Here is a 20,113-nt window from a genome sequence, read left to right as displayed (position 1 = left end):
AGAGAAGCAGTGAAAGCATCATCTTTAGAGGTTTGTAAGAGCAGGTTAGATAAACACCTGTCAAGTATGGTTATAGTTGATCCTGCCTTAGGGGAGGTGGATAGACTGAATAGCTTCCCATTCATGTGCCATCTCTTCCTATTTTCTATAAATCTGAGAATTACATCTAAAAAAAAAATTCAACATTAAGCCCAAACATTTTAGGGTGTTTCTGAACTGAGGTTGCTCTTTCAAGTTTAATTCAGTCTTATGCATACCTATTATGATCTGTCCAGATGGTTACACACTTTTTTCTACAGAGTTCCTACACTGTTAACATAGATTTCCTTATTTAGAAAGCAATCTTCTACCTCTACGGGAGGTTGCCCTGCCCTTTTGCTTCTAAGGTTTGTATGAGGAATCTGGCTTCTTTAGAGACACCAGTAGCCCCATACTGCACCTGCAAGCTCCAAGCACAGAGTTTTAGCTGCAGCTGTTGGCATCCCCCAACCAGAAATGTCAGTATAACAGCTCCTGAGATGTCTCGTCAATGCCTGGCTAAGGAATTCGTGAAATAATGGTCTTTTTGCAGACATTTCGGCCTGCAGCAATGCTGGTTGAACGCTCCACCGACTTTGGACAGACCTGGAAAGCATTTAGATATTTTGCACAAGACTGCGCAGCTTCTTTTCCCAACATCTCTTCTGGTCCGGCAAAGGGTGTGGGGGACGTCATTTGTGATTCAAGATATTCAGACATCGAGCCCTCCACTGAAGGCGAGGTATTGCTAAGAGTCTGTGTTTGAGATCATATGTGGCCAGTTTTCTGGAACTGATGGACTCACTTTTGTACCCATCAGATCCACTTATGCAAGCCCTGGGACATGAAGTGCTATTGATTTTACTGAAGTAGGAGGGAAAGAAAACCACAGTATTTTACTCTAATTTTCACATCCAAATGAACTCATAAAACAACTTGTGCAAAGCCTTCCAGTGCTTTTTGCTCATTTCCAAATTAATGTGAAAGTCCTTCCTCATAAGAGTTCTTCAGCCTCTGTGGCTGAAGGGCACACACCTAATCCTGACACGTCAATCTGCCAAAAAGGCTTTTTGCCTCACAAAGCCAGGGTGAAAGTGAGAATACTTGCTGAACCAGGGCCACCAACTGGTTTTAAGTCCTATGGTATCTGTAAAGTGCAATCAGTATCTAATGGGTCTCGGGTAACAGACTTTATGTCCAAAAAGAATAGCTTCCATGACTTATAGAGCTGTTTTTAATTTGTTTTGCAGGTTGTCTTAAAAGCTTTGGATCCCAGGTTTGAAATAGAAAACCCATACGTGCCATATATCCAAGGTAAGAACAGTGCAGGTTTTCTCTGAAGATACTTTGCTGGTGTTGCTTGTTTTGTACACTGAGAGGGTCAAAAGCTCAGCTGGTGTAAATCAGTGATATTGAAAATTAATCCCTAAAGATCATAGGGAGACATCTGTATTAAAAAATAAAATGAGCAGGTCTTGTCCCCTAACCCAGTAGGCAAACAGCCCAGCTCTGCACAGATCCATGCAGCTACGCTATGTTTCCTTCAGGGACCAGGTGGCCTAATCCTCACTCCCTTTTGGGAGCAGCCCCGGAGCTGTGCATGGGCCCTGGAGGCATTGGATGGGGAGACACAGCTTGGCCAGGCCAGGGCTGTGCCAGGGAAGGTGTGAATGCTATGCAGCTGTGTGCCGGGAGTGTGTCCGTGCCCCGACACTGTGTGGGTTACTGGTCATGGCCAATATAATTTTACCTATTTCTTCAATATGGGGGAATTACTGGATGTTCGATGCAAGCTGAAGATTTGACCCTCTTCATTTTCAAGTGAACTTTGGCTCTTGACTTCTTTTCTTTCCCTCCAGAGCTCATAACGATGACAAACCTAAGGATCAATTTCACTAAACTCCATACCCTCGGGGATGCTCTGCTTGGAAGAAGGCACAGTGACCCCCTCGAGAAGTACTACTACGCTGTCTACGAGGTGGTTGTGCGGGGCAGCTGCTTCTGCAATGGGCACGCCAGCCACTGTGATCCTGTGCAGAATCTGCGGGGTGATGCCTTCCATCAGCCCGGGATGGTATGTCATTAACACTATCTCCTACAAGGGCAGTCCCTACCTGGTATTCTGGGGGAAGGAAGGGATGAAAGGAGGGAGGGAGAGGAAGGAAGGTCCCTGATGACCTTTGGATTGACCATTTGCAGCTCCAGTGCACAGCTTCTTCCTCTAGAGCTCTGGGCCAGATAGCTCAGAAGTTTCTTTGTTGGCACTGGTATGGTGTTTCAAAAGCAACCGGGTCGTGACATGTTGATAATAGCAGCAAAATACCAGAGCTGTAATGGTGCAAATATAACACAGTAAGTAGCCTGCGCTGTGTGCGGACTTGACTGGCCCCTCGCTGGGCGCATTCCATGCTCCAGCTGCGCTTGGGGGCTCTGCGGCAGGGAAGGAGATGCTGGCACAAAGAATGGCTGATAATGCAAAGCTAACCCATGAAAAATGGATTATTAAAAAATTGAGGAACATTATTGCAAATTCTTTCTGTGAATAAGAGTGTTTTGTTTCTTTTTGTCTTTTTTTTTCTTTTTTTCTTTTTTTCTTTTTTTTTCCCTGGAAAATATGTATTTCAGAATAGAGACATGTAGGGAGAGAAATACAGAAATAAAAAAGTTGAAGTCTCCATTGGTATCACTAGAAATCTTTTTTTCTTTTCTTCAGTGTTGCTCAGAAGCTTTAAAACTGGTTAAATTTTCCAGGTATTCTCCAGACCTTTTACTCAAATAAATGAGCATTTTGTCAGCTGAGGGAGCCAAAGAGCTTTGGATTTCCCTGATCTTGCTGGTGTACCTCAAGCAGATTATTATTGACTGGATTTGCAAATAAGCCTTTTAACATAGCATAAGCAGCTCAGGAGGGGCTATATCCCTTCTTATGAATACAGATATAATTCCTGGAATGATAAAACTTGATTTAGGAGTCCTTGCTGGAGATTAGTGGTCATTTTGTAGCATTAAGACTTGCAGTAGAAGAGGAAGAAAAGATCACTTGGAATCTATTACTTAGGGTAGGCAACAGAGCCATCAGGAACAGATTACTCCAGCAGACATAGAGAAAACATCATTTTGATCCACATCTGTTTCACCTGGGAGAGGAAAAGATGCTTTTATATTTCACTTCAAGTTCCACAAATCTGAATAGAGTCATTCTTCTCTTCTCTTCTCTTCTCTTCTCTTCTCTTCTCTTCTCTTCTCTTCTCTTCTCTTCTCTTCTCTTCTCTTCTCTTCTCTTCTCTTCTCTTCTCTTCTCTTCTCTTCTCTTCTCTTCTCCTTTCTCATCTCCTTTCTCTTCTCCTTTCTTGTCACCTTATCTCATCTGTTCTCACCATATTGCAGGTCCATGGGAGATGTATCTGCCACCATAACACTGAAGGCCTGTCCTGTGAAAGATGTAAAGACTTCTACAATGATGCTCCCTGGAGGCCAGCTGAAGGGGCACAAGATAATGCTTGCAAACGTAACTCAAACATATCGCATATCATTTTCCTTTTTAATTACTGGGGGGGGGGGGGGGGGGGGCATGCAGCATAGTCCCAGCACAATGCATTATGTGATGGTTTCTGGGATGGAACCTTTTCCATGCCTCATCTAGAAAAACAGATGGATTCATGCATCCAACGGTGTTGTGTAGCCCTACAAGAAGGAGAACTGTTTTACATTCTTATTTTTCATAAAAAGAAAAAAAAAGTCAATAATGTAAAAAAGACCATTCATTGCTTAGCATAAGGTCTTTCTTGCAAATGAAAGAAGTATTTAGACAAGACTGAATTATTTCTTTTTCACAATGGTGAATAATGTAGGACATGCAAGAATAATACATGAGGATCTGTAGCAAACATTCAGCTAGATCTTTCTTTGGTGGAGTGGTGTTCCCCACTCCATATCAGGCGCAGACCCCTGCATGGGTGCTTCTCAAAGTGTAGGGCCCAGTTCTGACTTGTTTAAGGCTCCAGCTACCCCATGGAGAAGGACACGATGGAGGAGGTTACCTTACCTCACTGTCTCTCCTACCTTACCCTCCCCAGGGTGCCTGCGGGGTGTTTTATGGGAGGATGCTGCCTCCTCCTTGGGGCAGCTGCTGCTCCCTGGAGGGGGTAAATGGCAGGCCGAGGGCTCGTCTCCCTGGGGCAGGATCAGAAGCACCCAGAATTTCTCACAGCGTCTGGCAGCTGGTATGTCAGCCTGAAATGGTGTCTCTCACGTAATGAGGTGCTGGAGCCTGCTGTCATGTTCCTCCTGGCAGCTCATTTGACTTGGTTTATACTTTAAGACATGAACATATGCCCAAGACAAGACTCTGAAATGACTCAGAACTACCTCCTGTGCAGACTGCTGACTTCTGCAGCCAAGAGATTTAGCTTTCTTCACCTTTGGTCTTGCGCCCCTTTCACTCCAACTTTTTTCCACAGTCTCATGTTTCCTTTTTTTTTTTTTATTATTTCAATTAGTCCCCAATCTTAGCATCATTATAATCAAATCAACCTTGTTGATGGCAGCAAAACAAATTTGCAATAGAAGCATCATTATTTGCAGAACCTGGACTCTGTGATTTCTGGAAAATCTTGGCTTGACCCCACTGTAAAGCACAAGGCCTGGGATGCTGTAGTCTGTCTGGGACACTGAAATCATGTGAATGACAAGTAACCCAGTGTTAAAGGTAGACAGCAACGGTGGTAAGGCTGCAGCAGGAACCGTGGTGCTAAATATCTCCTGTTTGTTTTTGTTTGCAGGCTGTAACTGCAATGGCCATTCTGGCAGATGCCACTTTGACATGGACGTGTACCAGGCCAGCGGTGGGGTCAGCGGCGGGGTCTGCGAGGACTGCCAGGACAACACCACGGGGCAACACTGTGACCAGTGCAAGCTTTTCTTTTACCAGGACCCACGCAAAGTCATCTCAGACCCTCACGCGTGTCTTCGTAAGCTTCCCTTTTTTAGCTTCTATTTGCTTCTGTTGCATCCCCATACCTGAATGCTAACGTGGTTGTAAAAATGTCACCAAGCCTGTAACATCCAAACTACTGTACAAAATAGCTGCATGACTCCATTCTTGAAACAGCATTATACAAGGGGCTGCATATTCCATCATTGCCAAAATGAGATTTGAAGTCCAGCAGGGGCATCACCCTTCCTGAACAACATAAATATAAATATCCCTACAATAGTGCTTGTTGTTGCTTCTGTGATAGTAAGGGATTACAGAAGGGGCGTGAAGTGGTAGAAAGAGGAGTGTCTTTTACTAGATACCTGTCATATATAGAAAACACAAGCTTTCAGGCATGTAAACCCTTCTTTTGAAAGATGAGCTAAATTCAGTATTAGCATAGAATGGGAAAGATGCTTTGAGTATAATTTAATTATAGTAATTGATTGTTGTGGAAAATCCTTAAGGAGCTAAGGGGAGGTTACAAAGGGAAGCGCTGCGGTAGATTTTAACTCTGCTGTGCGAAACAGCCAGTGCTGAAGCAGAAAATGGAATACATCACGAAAGCAGCGTCCCCTGCTGATCCCATCCTTTCTAGCAAATAGTTCAGCCATGGCCAGCTCAGACCAGCTCTGGGGAGGTGGCTCCTGCGTGGTACCCCCTGTAACCTTACAGCTTTCACAAGAACATCCTTGAAAGCACAGGGCCTGCTCCTCCCCACGTGCTCTGGACAGGGTATGGAGCGGGTGAGTGACACCTATTTCTACCTAAAGCAAAGGGTAAATTTCTACCAAAGTGAAGACTGCAACTTTTCTCCAGAGAAAAAGTAGATCTTTGAAACCCTCTTGAAATATTTCTTAGTTGTGGCTGTGCATTAACTGTGAAGCATCCAACACAGCAGGCATGGGTGAAAGTCTCTAGTCTTTACAAGAACACCGAATTTTTGACAACCTGCACTTCTATAATTGCATTTTCATGCCTATATCTAAATATGCCTTTTTGTGCCTCTTTGACCCTGCCTGCAGCCTGCAGCTGTGACCCAGAAGGCACGCTGCGCAACGGCATGTGCGAAAGCAGCACGGATCCTGCTCTGGGGACGGTGGCGGGTCGGTGCCTGTGCAAGGAGAACGTGGAGGGCGACCGCTGCGACCGCTGCAGGGCGAACCACTACGGGCTGAGCGGCAGTGACCCCCTGGGCTGCCAGCGTATGTAGAGCACTGCTTTTGTTCTTCTTCCCAAAGCATTTTAAAGAGATGAAGGTAATTGAACGTGCAGACGCACTTGCTAACACACAGATACTATCCTCATTACAAATACTCAGTTGCCTACTGTAATTTTAGGTCAAGGACATGTCCCTGGTACAGCATGTGAGAAAAGCAAGGGTTATCAGGACAGAAAATATATGAAATCACTTGCAGAACACATAGTATTTTATTATAGATCAGGCTGTTGTTAATAGAAAGATCATTAAATATTCATTTTAATTGGGAAGGGAGGTTAAAACACATGAAAACTATTTTTGTACAAAAATCAGCACAAGAGTCATTCCTCTGAGCAAGGGTTGCTGGCAAACACATCTTACCCCTACTCAGGCATGCTGTGGGTTTGCAAGCCCATTATGCCCAGCACATGGTCCTCAGCCACATGGAAGGACTGTGCAGTGCAGATCAGCATGCCGGAACACATGGCAAAACACCACATCAAGCTGCTGCTGGCGCTCCCTGTTCCCCCCGAGGGTCCCCACCGAGGAAGCTGCAGGGTGTCAGGACATGTCCACCCAGAGGATGGAGACTGCCTGCCGTGTTGCTGCCACATCTAAAGCCAATGCCAGTCCTGCTGCGGTCACCGGAGCCAGCAGAGCTAACCACACATTTCTCTCCCTGCAGCCTGCAACTGTGATGCCTTTGGCACTTTGCCTTTCTCCATCTGCAACCCTGCCACCGGCGAGTGCCTCTGCCAGCAGTTCGCCACAGGCCGACGCTGTGAGAAATGCGTTGTATGTACCCAAACAGTTTCTGTTAATACTTCATGCTGGCTCTCCTTGCATGTGGTTGTAGAAGTCTCCTCTCCCATCCCTTGCCTTCCTGTGGGCTCTGGGCTGGCATTTCATCAAAGGAGAAAATGGTATCTGTTCTGTGCATGAGACGTCATTTCTTGTGTAGTGACACTATTTAGGGAATACGAAGACCATCTGGTTTTACCAAGGGAGTGCCTCCACCCTGGCATGGGACAGCTTGGGGGTTTGCCCTTGGTGATGTCTCCATTGTTTTCACTCTGTGTTCATGGACTGGGATCATGCCCACAGATGAGGAAAGCAGCAGGAGATGAGTCCCTGAAAGTGTCCTTCATTCAAAGCCTGAAACTGTCCTTAGATTCATTCAAAGCCTTTCCTTAACAGACTCTGGATGGGAAAAAGTGTCCTCTGTGCAGTAGGCTGTGAACTACTGCTACCCTGACCTGCAGGGGAGGATGGGGAAGCTGTGGATTTAGCTGCTCTCAAAATATTTGTAGTGAGTATCCTCACAAAAAAAATAGGATCTCGTAGTCTTTTTTCCTGTATAAGGGAACAGTCATTGCCAAAAAAAGTAAACAATTAGATTTACTTGAAATTAATTTTACAGCGATACACTTCCATTTTGCATGGACACATTTGGTTCTTCTCTTTTACCTCATGCAAACATTTGTGCAGTCAAACTGGACTAGGAGCAACACTCAGAAAGGAAAGGAAATGCAACGTCAAGTCCTCAGACCATCTCTGCTGTTTCCAGAACAACTTGCCTGCACAAATGCATAAATATCTGGCCCTTCTTGCAGTGTCTGAGCACCCATGCAATCTGGTAGAAGAAGCAATCTCACATGGCCAAGCACAGGCAGGCATCTCAGGAATGGTCCAGAGCATCAGTCATCCAAGCAAATAAATTATGTTGATGTAAATAATTGCCATTAAATATATATATATATGTTTCATTTTCTTTTATCTCAGGTGGAATACTGGGGTCTCGGCAAGAGCTTGTATGGCTGTTCTCCATGTGACTGTGACATTGGCGGATCCCAGAATAACTTGTGAGTTAATGTTCTTCATCAAGATTTGTCCTATTTTTAATTTTTACAAAATCTTGGGCTAGACTTTCTCATTAGGTTAATAGAGTCTCAGTGCAAGTGGGAAAACAGACTGTCGACATAATTTCATCACATATGAACAGTATAAAGTCATGGTGGGATTGTGGAGATTTGGTTGTGATTTTAAGTGGGATTTACCTTTTACCTTCAAAGCCAGCTTTGGATCAGCTAGAATAAAGACTAGTTTAATATAAAATACAAACTGTATAGCTTGAGAGAAACAGAGGCCCTAATTTCAGTAGAAATTAGTAGTTATGGGTGACATTTTTGACTTAGCTTCCTATACATTCTTCAAAGCTTCAAAAGCTAGAAATATATGTATATATATATTTTTTTTCCTAAAGCATTGGCTCATATTCAAAATAGATCAATTTAGAGGCCAGTTTCATTTCAGTTGAGCTGCTCCAGTCTGTCAGGCAGGGTTCTTAACTGTTAGACTTCAGACACATCCTTCTCAGACATCCTTCAGACATCCTTCTCAGACTTCAGACACAGAAGCACATAGTCCAATATCATGCATAGTCAGCAGCTCCTCAGCATGTATGGCATGTACTTGTCAGTAAGTTAATCAAAGCTAGTAATCATTTAACGTGTTAAGTAAGAGTGCAAGTATATGAAAACTACCATATCACTCAAACCAAAGGTCCTTCTGACCTCATGTCGTGTTTCTAAAAATGTGTGAGAGGTGCTTACGAAAGGATACTGTAATAGATATAGAAACAGATATGAGAAATGGATACAGGAATAGATGGGAACAGATGCTCAGGAAAGAAAAGGATCTGTGCTCCTGGTTATAGGCTGGATGGAGAAAGACAAGGCATGTCACGTCTCCTAAGTGAGGAAAAAGAAGCACGAAATACATACAGCATTGGAAAGAGGAAACAATGAGGGTTGTTGGTGGAAATCCTCTTCCACAATGGAAGTGGATTAAGTAATTCACAATGGAAGAAATGAAACAGAGCTAAAGCAATGGTAGAGCTGAGCAGCTCTCTTTACCAACTCTTGCCCCAGGTGCTCACCAGAGGACGGTCAGTGCCAATGCCTTCCCAACATCGTGAGTCGCCAGTGTAACGAGCCAGCCCCAGGCTACTTCTTTTTACCCCTGGATTATTACATTTATGAAGCTGAGCATGCAACATCCCTTTCTGGCTCTGCACCCTTGGTATGTACCTGGACTTCTGGGTGTCATATAGAGAACGCGTCCATATGGTGATTGATATTAAGCAAGTCCCTTGACCATCCTCAGGACATTCTTGTCTTCCATGTCTCCCATAACTGTGGCTGTTACCCAGGGACAGTCACTACAAATAAATCAAATTAATTTGATTATTTAAGTTAGAGGAAAATGATTGAGTTGCCAACAGCTTGAGGAGAAGCTGTCACTAATTGTGATATTTCTGGAAAGCTCTAACAGGGGAAGAAACAAATCCCTCTCTGCGTCATTGGACTCATTACTGCTGCCCTGTATAAAGGTACTGATGGTAGCCCTAAAGAATTTGGCATTAATTCCACAACATTTTTAGAATTATTTTTTTCTCCTCAAAATTAGGGTAGCTGTTCCCCCTGCAAAGTACAAGTCTCGCCTTGCTGGAATGTGTCCCTTCCGCTGCCTACATTTTTAATAATGTTTTTTAATCTGATGTGTTGTCCAGAAGCTATGGAGAAGGAATAATAATAAAAATGTTTATTTTCAGGTCACATCCACAAATATTTAGCTATAATCACAGCCAGTAATCATCCTACAGTCCAATAATTAAATGGAAAACAGATGTCTGGGACGAAGCTAATTTTAAGAGTGAGGGAAAAAGGTTTCCAGCAGTTGCTGGGCTGTGTTTCAGGGTTTCACCCAGCAGAGAACAGAGCTTATTTTAAAATTGGGTTTTCCATTTAGTTGCTTACCAACCCTTCACAACTGTTGAGACCGTGATACCTCCTCCCTCTTTACTTCTACCTCATAGGTTAAACCAACCGCTCTTCCAAGGTGTGACATCTACTTCCAGAAGCAAGGATATGAGTTCACGATTGAAAATGGAAAGATTGTGTTAAACAGGAGCAAAAAACGAAGTGTAAGAAAAGCTGGACTTGGGCAGGTAAATAGGTGCTTTATTATTTAAGGAAAGATTACAACAAATACTAAATTTAATCTTGCAACAGGGAGAGAAAATGTCTGAGCCTGTGGAATTCACAGTCCTAAGCATCAGAATCCTGACACAAGTGAAATCATTTTTTTTAATACAGTTTAGCTATATTTTTTATAATTCCCACAGACAAGCTTGTTTTGCTATGTTCAGTGCCACTGTAGGCTCAGGTTCAATGAATTGTTTAGAAGGGAAGAGCCTCAAGAAAGGTAAAATCCCCCCCACCACCACCTTTTTATTTTGTTTTGTTTGCAAGACGTCTACAACATTTAAGTGTACCTAGAAGTTAACATGGTACATTCTGTATTTAAATGCTCCATCACTGCAAGTTAGCTTAGTCATTTTAAGTATTGATATTTATTCATTCAGCTTATAATGAAAAGTCCAGTCATGTACAAAATCAAGTTTAATCTGTTTAAGGTTTGCAGTGTGAATGCCTGGAGGTGCCAAATATACAGAGATGGATGGATTAATCTAGTCCTTCTCATTGCTGTTGTAGCAAAGCTATAGGAAGCTTTTCTCTATCTGTGACCCTAAACATCCTACATGTGGGAGAGTTCTTAGCATGCAGATCATAGAATCATAGAATCATTGAGGTTGGAAGAGACCTCCAAGATCACCTGGTCCAACCACCCCCTACCATCAATGTCACCCACCAAACCATGTCCCTAAGCACCACGTCCAAACTTTCCTTGAACACTCCCAGGGACGGTGACGCCACCACCTCCCTGGGCAACCCGTCCCAATGTCTGACTGCTCTTTCTGAGAAGAAATGTCTCCTCATTTCCAACCTGAACCTCCTCTGGTGCAACTTGAGGCCATTCCCTCTAGTCCTATCGCTAGTTCAAGAGTGTGTTCAGAAAATGAGGCTGACCAGTGGCTGAAATAAGTAAATAATATGGCAAAAAGCAACTCCTTTCCTTTTTTTCTGAGTTTGCCTGTTTGTAACTTGCAATGTTGAAAATGTCAATGTGTCTTTGCAGGATGCCATTCAGCTAGGACAGGGCTCAGCTGTGGCAGTGGTTTTCAGGCAGCCCAGCGCTGGCCGGTCCGTCACGTGGACAGGAGCTGGCTTTGCCCGTGTCCTCAGTGGAGCTGGGCTGAGATTTGCCATCAACAATATTCCCTTCGCTATGGACTTTGATATCGCGATCCGTTATGAACCTGAGGTACTTGTGATGACTTGTGTGTCTTGTGATGTGATAGATGCAGGGTCTATTTTGCCAATAACAGGCAACTCCTCCTGCTCTTTATTTTTAAAATGAAAACTGTTTGCCTGCTCATCCTGAACAGCAGAGAAACATGCACTCTACTTATTCCCTTATCTCCTTGCAGTCATATTAAAAAAAAAAAAAAAAGTGTTTTCTAAGTATCAGACAAATTTTCATCTTCTGGAGCTCCTCATTTGCTACCCTTGCTTGTACTGCACTTTTGTTCATGGGTCAAACACCTGCAAAATGCCAGCTCCTTCTGGATGGGCATCTTATATTTCTATCTGAGATTTTCTGGGCAGGACAGTGTGCACAGGCAGGAGTGAGCTGATCTGTGCATACACAGAAGGTATTTATCCAGGACCTTTGTAGGCATCCAGCTTCCCAGTTGCCTCAGCTGGGCTCTGAGATGTGTGAAAACTGTTGGATATTAACCAAAATCATAGAATCATAGAATCATTAAGGTTGGAAAAGACCTTCAAGATCATCTGTTCTTATTTTATGTCCGGACAAAATTTCTCAGTGATGAAGATATGTCTAGGGAAATCCATTAACCCAAATCTGGTTAAATCCAAGTCCATAGCCATGTGTTCAAAGACATATGCAAGTGTTTTATCCATACCAGTTATTCATACATGCTTTGTTCCTTCCCTTCCCAGCTCCCTGGGACTATCCCACCACTCAAGATACTTCTTCTGTCTATTGTATTCTCCTCTTTTCCTGTCATTCTGAGGCAAACAAAACTCCCACTGACTTAAAACATGAGAATAATTTCACAGTGGGCTGGTTTGACATTGCTTTTTCCTTCTAAGGACTGGATGAAACAGCTGAATTTGAAAGACTCATGTAACAAAATCATTTATGTTTGTTACTCCTTATTAGATGTGAAGGGAGGCACACAGTGAAGGCTATCTGTGGGACAACACTATGCTGAGAAAGGAAACAACTCCAATGGCTTTAACAGAGCTGTTTCCATTTGCACCAGCTGAGGTCCCATTTCTGCTACTGCTATTCAATTAACCATTGCAAATACAATGCATTTTTCACCAATAACCTTATTTTTAATCCTATAAAGAACAAAGAGAAAACCTGCTTTGTCACTGCTATTTGCAACCACTCAGTTGGCTTTCACAAACCATGACAGGGAGAAAGAGGGTTTTTCAGGTATGAAAAATGATCGTAATTCTTGTCTTTTGTTTATAGACCTTAGAAGACTGGCTAGCAAGCGTCGCCGTTCAGCCCACTGGTGCTTTGTCAAGTCAACGCTGCAGAACCCAAGGCTTTTCACAGGAGCCACATGTGTTGGCTCTCCCAGCTGTGAAGAGGTCCAGCTATTCCTGTCCTTTCGCTGTAGATTTCCTGTGTACAAATCCTTTGCTGAACCACTGCAGCACGTTAAATCTGTGGGAAAGCGGGGATATTGGAAACACATGTGTGGCCTTTCCTGTTGCTGCCGAACCACAGCACCAGGCAGACCGAAGGAGGGCAGGAAGAAGCAGATGCTTCAGCCTGGCAATGGCTCGCCAGAGCTGGGAGAGCAGCCTTAGGTCCTGCTGGGGCTAATTCCTTTGGCAGAGATCCATCTGAAGCTATTTCCATACAGGAAGGAAATACTGACCTAAAGACACTGCCGTAGCCTATTCTCAAAACCAGGTTTTCAGATTGCACCTATGTAAAGAACAGAGAGAAGCCGGGAGGGCAGGGAGAGCTCACAGCATCCCAGCAACTTGCCCCATCCTGCTCTGGTGAGGGACCAAGCATATAACTATGCTCTGTCCATAACTGTCCTTTGTTTCTGCTAAACAGGGTCGCTCTTCTGCAAACTCCAGTCTGCCTGGAGCCAGGAACAGAGTATTCTGTGGACGTGTATTTCTCTCAGCCCTCTGCCTCTGGCCCAAAGGCTAAATCATTCATCTTGATTGACTCTGTAAGTAACGCTGTCACAATTCCCTCTAGACTGGATTTATACCACTTTGAAATTTGTTTGTTTTTAGCATAGACTCATCCAAATGTTTTTAAATCATTTGTGGTGTGTTTTATCAGAAATCCAGGGAAGTTTGCTTCAATTTACCTCCATTGGCACTGTCTTTCTGTGCTTATATATGGAAAGACAGGATTGCATCATTTACAATTTTTATGGAGCAATACCATAATAGCTCACCAAATCATACATGTTGTGTATGTTAATAGCCAGAGTGTGTACCTCTAGAGGTTGCTCATTTATTATGAGCACATTCCACATATGCTGACAAAGTGGTGTGGTTAGGGACACACATTTTTCAATTCTTCATTCACCTATTTTTTTGAAAATCTATATAACTGAACCTAATTAAAAAATCATGGGGATTTCGAGATGGGTCTTGTCACTGGAGGAGTAAAATTAGTTCTGTGTTATCCTGGGAATTATGTCCAGACATTTCCCATGTTTCCACCAAGGCAGAAACTGGGTATTAGTTTTGGGTCTTTCTCTTGAGAAAAATATTTAAAAATTCATTCCTCTAATTACTTCTGTAGAACTGGAGCTGACAAAGGCTGGCCATACTTGGACATGGAGCCTCCAGATTATTTTTTCCCTATCTCAGTAACACAAGTAAAAATTTTGGCCTGCTTTTGGAGTCGTAAACATGGTACCTCTTAGCAGCAAAAACAGTTCTGAGCATATATCTGAGGTCTTATTATAATCTGACTTTTTTGTACACAGTCTCTTTTATTTGAGGAACGCGGGGAATGTCTAGACCTTCAGAATAAATGTGAATTTAGATTTAGAAATCCGGTGCTCCAGGCCTCTGTCCTTACCATGCGCACCACAGTCAGGGAATGTGGGAAATTCTGTTTTTCACTATATCTAAGCAAAAATATTTTCTTTTCCTCTTAACGCCGCAGCTTGGACTTATTCCCAGAATCAGCTCTGTGGAAAACTTATGCAGTAAAAAGGATTTAGATGACTACCAAAAGTACCGCTGCATTGAAATTGCATCAGAAGTTGGACCTCACATCCTGCCCGAGGCATGCTCACGGCTGATCGCAAGCATGTCCGCCCGCATTCACCATGGTGCTGTCGGTAAGGGGCAACCCGCACAGACACCTGGTTTGGTCAGTTGATGTTTTTTCCTTGAGTTTGTTGGGCATGTTGACTGGAGAGCTTTCAGTCCATGGTGGTGTAGGTAAGTGAAGCTTATCGGTATGGGCATGCTGGATACATCCCATTGAACCCTGAGCATGCTGCAAACATCTGTGGGTGGCATGGCTCTTGAACAGCCATGGATCTTGAGCCCATCGCATGTTGAACTTGGTGGAACAGCAAGATGGAGCAGTGCTTGTGTGTTTTCTGAAGAGCATTGCAACCAGAAGCAGCTTCACCAGCTGCCCAGAGCAGCAACTTGGCTAGTTTTTGCTGCCAGAAAATGACAGAGGAGTTTTTAAGCCCTCTCTACAGATCCTGCAAGACATCTGGATGGCCTGGTAGAGCTCCAGGCTTGATGGCACACAAGCCAATGTGCTGAAACAAGTTCTCCAAGAAAACATCAGTGGTGTCCCAGCGAGAGTGCAGTGGCAGGTGGGGTTTGAAGCCCCTGGCAGTATCCTGACCCCATTGCAGAAATAACTTCTCTGTTGTTGGGCCCACAGTGATGGAGCTTCTCTGTACTTCCAGTATCAGGAATTGTCTTTCTGGGCACCTTTGGTGGTCAGCTCCCTGTGGAGATGACTTTGATCCTTGCCAAGACCTGACAGCTTCTCCTTAGTTCGTGCTGTCTTTAGAAGAACAGATGCCTCACTCACAGATCATGCGATGTGGCCATGGCCACACAGCTGCAATCTTCCCCTCAATTAAATTTGGGCTGCACTGATTCTGTGTAAACATTCCAGTACGGCTCCCCATAGTGATGGGATTTTCACTTTGGCTTTCTAGCACTGGCATCTGAGCATCCTGGACAAACATCCTCTGTGAGTCAGCAGACCACCTTTGTTCAGTAGGACAGTCCAAGTTGCTCACAAAGGAGCAGACAATGCACAGGCACAGGCTAAGCACTGCTTGCAGACCACGTCCAGTGCTGCAGCTAGTGCATGGCTGTTGGTGGTTAGTGAATCCCTGATGAGAGGTCATCAAGCTCTTCCCTTCCTGTTCCTAAGTGCAAAAACTGCAAGATTATGAGAACAGTCACACCCCTTTGTTTTTTTAACCAAGCCTGGTTTGATTTTCTTTTCCACTGGCAGCATGCAAGTGCAATCCCCAAGGGTCGCTGAACGCCAGCTGCAGCAGACTGGGGGGGCAGTGTCATTGCAAAGCCAACGTCGTGGGACGCTGCTGCGACACCTGCGCTGCGGGCAGCTACGGCTTTGGCTTCCACGGCTGCTACTGTGAGTACTTGGCAGCCAGTACCAGCACCAGTAACAGTATGGTGCTCTTCATGGACACCCCAACCTTGTAGGGCTTTGAAGCCACTAATATGCATGATGCGATAAAAAATTATTCCCACATATAACAAATTTGCCATCCCCGTTGCTTGTCCTGTCTCTGAGCAGTGTCAGCGATGGGTGGGTTGGTGGGGACATGCTGATGATGCAGCTTCTCTCTCGGTGTTTTCCAGCATGCGAGTGCCACCCGCAAGGCTCGGTGAGCTCGCTGTGCGACCAGGTGACGGGGCAGTGTGCCTGTCGCCAGGATGTCGATGATCAGCGCTGCAGCCGGTGCCTGCCTGGGTATTTTGGGTTTCCCCACTGCCGCCCGTGCCCGTGTAATGGCTACGCAGAGCTCTGCGATGAGGTGACCGGCAAGTGCCTGAACTGCAGCAGGTTTACGGCTGGAAGCCGCTGTGAAAGGTAAGGTGATGGGCAGCACTGCACCGCTCACCCCTAAAACAGCTGTCTGAGATATGTGCTTTGCTGGGGACCCACCTGCATCCCATCAATGCATCAGAGACCTTAACTGGAAACATAGCTAAAAACAGGATTGAACTGGACCTCAATGCTGAATGACAGGTGCCCGTTTGTTGGGTAAATGTGAGCAGGAAGGCGGATCCTCTGGGATGTACCGGGGCACAGCCACCTGCAAGCGGCATCTGAGACATGGGTGCCCAGGTGCTATGTGCTCGGAGACCTGTGATACAAGATTTTCTGCCAGCTTCTAAATTGCCAAGAGGCTAAACTAGAGCTGAATACTCATTTTAATACCTGCAATTATCTCTGAGGAGCTTAAATAAACATGCCCTCTTTGCTGGCTCATATCATTTCCATATGACCAGCAAATGACTTCACCCACGTGTTTCCATCTCTGCTCAAAACAGTGCTCATGTTTTTCATTTATATCCTTGCAGAATTATCAGCAGATTCAGCATGGACATCAGAATTAAATTTATTGGCTGGTTAGTTTGGTTTGGCTGGATTGTACCTCTTCATTCCCTTTTAAGAGGATTTCCCCATGAAGCCTGTTGAGCTTCTCTAGCAATGCGTTTGGACAATGCGACCTTTCGCTATTGTGGCTGTAGATGTCAAATAGATTAAAAATGGGAGACTGAATCACTTGTTGCCCTGCGCCTCCACGGGAGTTCCATTACCCAGGGCAAGGATAATTGGAAAGCCAAGACTTTTAAACTGGCTTGTATAAATATACAGAATTGTGTTCCCATTTGCCATAGTAAAGCAGATTAAAGACCGAGGATGCTTCAGAACCTGCTCCATTGCCTGCTTGTCCGGGTAATGCCACAGCTGCCACCACCTTGAAGCAGCCATCACCCCAGGTTTGCAGAACGTTTCAGACGGAGCATTTCTACATAAATGGCATGCCTGAAATATGCAATATTCTCTAAGTACTCTGAATGAATATTTGCTCTTTCACCCATGCTGGGACTTTCTAATGTCATGCCAATCACTCTTTGTGTGTATATATGGCAAAATACATGTGGGAGAGGAATACACATAGTAAGAGCTGGATATGCAGATTTTTTCTGTGATTTTACAGAATCACAGAATGATTGATTCTGTAACCTAAATGATAGTATGTATATGACATATCAGACATATCACACGCAGAAATTCTGCATATCCAGCTCTTACTACGTGTATTCCTCTCTCACATGTATTTTGTCATATATACACACAGAGAGTTAAAATTATTTCAGAGTAGGTGAAAGTTTTCAGGAATATTCCTTGAAAAGAAAATGTATTTTTTATTTTTGTTTTGTTTTTCTCCAGATCTTGGGAATGCAGCTCTGATTTTACATTTTAGAGCATGTTTGAAGCTGCATACATCTGCACCAACTAATGGGGATACCATTAAAATGGCCTGGAATCCCAAATTAATTATAGATATATATAAATTGATTCACATGCCAGGACTGAAAGGAGCATTTGACAGTTCCTGCTGCTTTGTGTTGACTCTTTTGACAGGTGCATGGATGGCTATTACGGAAACCCCCTGAACAGAGAACCCTGCCGCCCATGCATGTGCCCAGGGGCACCTACAAGCAAGAGGTTTTTCGCACATTCCTGTTACCAGGACTCCCAGACTGCACAATTAGTCTGCAACTGTCTTGAGGGATATTCAGGTAACAAGCAAAATAAAGACTGGTTTTGATTATATTAAAACTGATGTAAAACAAAAATTATGATCCTCTGTCCATCCTCTGTTCAGAAATGACAAGTGAGATAATGATAAAATAGATAAGAAAAGTTAATGCCCAAATTTACTCAACTTGAGTGGGAATATCCCAACTGAGAAAACTGGGATTTGTGCAGTTAGTATGCAAAAAAGGCATTCATCTATTCGTATTCAGTGAAGTCATTAATTAATCTAATGTCACTCTCTGGAAACGTCCCCCTTTCCAGGGGTACCTGGTGGAGGGAACTCCAGTTGCTCATCACCTCTGAGAAACAAGAATTGGAAACCCAAATCAGAAAGATCAGGGCACCAAAAAGGAAGTTTTCACTGTTTGAAAGGTCACTGCAGAAAGGGCCATTCCCAGCTATCTCAGATGTGGGTATTTTTTGCAGCAAACTGATGTCTCACTTCCAGAGATCCCATTGACTTAACTTGAATTTCTGCAGGGAAGAACTGAAGTTATTTCCCTTCCCCTGGGCATTACAAAGATTTCCAACAATGGAGCCAAAACTAAACCAATGCTGTCATATTTATTTAGGCCATGTTCCTTTATAAGTGAAGAGCAGTTTTGTCCAAGGAATCACTGTTAGGGCCAAAATGATCCCTGCTGGTACTTACCCAGGGGATTACTGTCCTCAGAAACAACTGATATCCTCAGTTCAGGACTTTCTTCCAATTGCTCCTTCCTGGCAAGGTTCTTGGTCACCTCTGAGGCACCAGGCTTACTCTTCTGGAGACTGGGAAAGGCTCTGGTCCTTGGGACTGTGGTGAAAGAGCAGAGTCTTTGGCCAAGGATGAGCCAGTGGACAAGGTCCCAGTGACACTAGCCTGCCCAGAAAGGTTTTTGAGAGTGCAGAGTGGTAGCACCTTGATTGGGGGGTGGTGGGGAAGCTTTGGGATGGATGCAGACAGAACTGCAATGCCAGAAAGCAAGGACAGAATGTCCCAGAGCTCCTCTGACCTCCTGGAGATCCTCTGTTAGAGAAAGGAAGGCAGGTCTGGTGGGCTCTGCATCACTCCAGAATAGGGCACATCCCACCTTCCCGTGACATTGGGGTGAAGACACCAGGGAAATCCTGCAAAATGGCCTAACTCCAACTACAGTTTTGTTCTCTACGACTTTCCAAGGAGGAGAAGTGGAGATGGAGGTGCTCATCCATTTTCCCTGCTGTAAAGCAGCATCAGGGGAGGTTCAGACTAGACATTAGGAAATCCTTCTTTACTGAGAGGGTGGTTAGACACTGGAACAGGCTTCCTGGAGAGGCAGTTGATGCTCCATGCCTATCCATGTTTAACGGTCACTTGGATAATGCTCTTAATGATAGGTTTTAACTTTAGGTCAGCCACAAAGTAGTCTGACAATTGGACTTGATTGTCTTTGTAAGTGCCTTCCAACTGAAACTATTCTGTTCTGCTCTGCTCTGCTCTGCTCTGTTCTATCCTATCCTATCCTATCCTATCCTATCCTATCCTATCCTATCCTATCTGAAAATACTTTGCTGGAAAAAGATGCTTGGAGGTGGTGTCTGAGGGGTATCCCTTTACTCATACTGAAAGGACTTCCCTGGTAAAAGAGGCTTGGGGTGAGAGGGGTGTGTTTCCAACAGATTGCAGTATGGGAGATATAATTTTAACTGATCACAGGAAAAAGGCACCAGTCTCAAACAGATGGGTATCTTCCATTCGAAATCTGAATTTGAACAGGCAGCCTTTTATTATTAAAAATTACATGACTCACTTGAATTCTCACCAGCCAGCACATTTTTAACCTTTCTCTCCGAAAGGCCGGCAGTGTGATGCGTGTCCTAGCGGGTTCTACAAAAACCCAGGAAGCCCCATGGAGGATTGTGCACCATGCCCCTGCAACAACAACATTGATGTGACCGACCCGGAGTCCTGTAACGGAGTCACCGGGGAATGCATCAAGTGTTTGCACAACACCCACGGAGCACACTGCCAGTTCTGCAAACCCGGGTATTTTGGTTCAGCCCTTGCTCAGGACTGCCAAAGTAAGTGAACAACAGCACTGCAATTGCATATTATCAGCGAGAAA

General features: G+C 44.3%; 1 protein-coding gene across 1 annotated transcript in view; it reads left to right on the top strand.

The window, feature by feature from the left end:
• The window catches only part of LAMB4 (laminin subunit beta 4), a gene marked incomplete at its 5' end in the record, with an annotated part of 45,781 nt that overhangs the window by 6,290 nt on the left and 19,378 nt on the right, over window positions 1-20,113 (top strand). Inside the window, 18 exon segments of the mRNA XM_040543320.1 lie at window positions 572-760; window positions 1,269-1,332; window positions 1,878-2,092; window positions 3,406-3,526; window positions 4,800-4,988; window positions 6,019-6,198; window positions 6,880-6,989; window positions 7,977-8,056; window positions 9,125-9,275; window positions 10,072-10,203; window positions 11,235-11,420; window positions 12,666-12,787; window positions 13,269-13,389; window positions 14,346-14,523; window positions 15,678-15,821; window positions 16,052-16,283; window positions 17,850-18,007; window positions 19,845-20,069. Coding sequence (XP_040399254.1) covers window positions 572-760; window positions 1,269-1,332; window positions 1,878-2,092; window positions 3,406-3,526; window positions 4,800-4,988; window positions 6,019-6,198; window positions 6,880-6,989; window positions 7,977-8,056; window positions 9,125-9,275; window positions 10,072-10,203; window positions 11,235-11,420; window positions 12,666-12,787; window positions 13,269-13,389; window positions 14,346-14,523; window positions 15,678-15,821; window positions 16,052-16,283; window positions 17,850-18,007; window positions 19,845-20,069 — 2,797 coding nt within the window.

Source organism: Cygnus olor, chromosome 1, assembly GCF_009769625.2.
Source record: "Cygnus olor isolate bCygOlo1 chromosome 1, bCygOlo1.pri.v2, whole genome shotgun sequence".
Lineage (NCBI taxonomy): Eukaryota > Metazoa > Chordata > Aves > Anseriformes > Anatidae > Cygnus > Cygnus olor.
The sequence above is the reverse complement of the archived record's forward strand: the minus strand, read 5'-3'. Positions and strand labels throughout refer to the sequence as shown.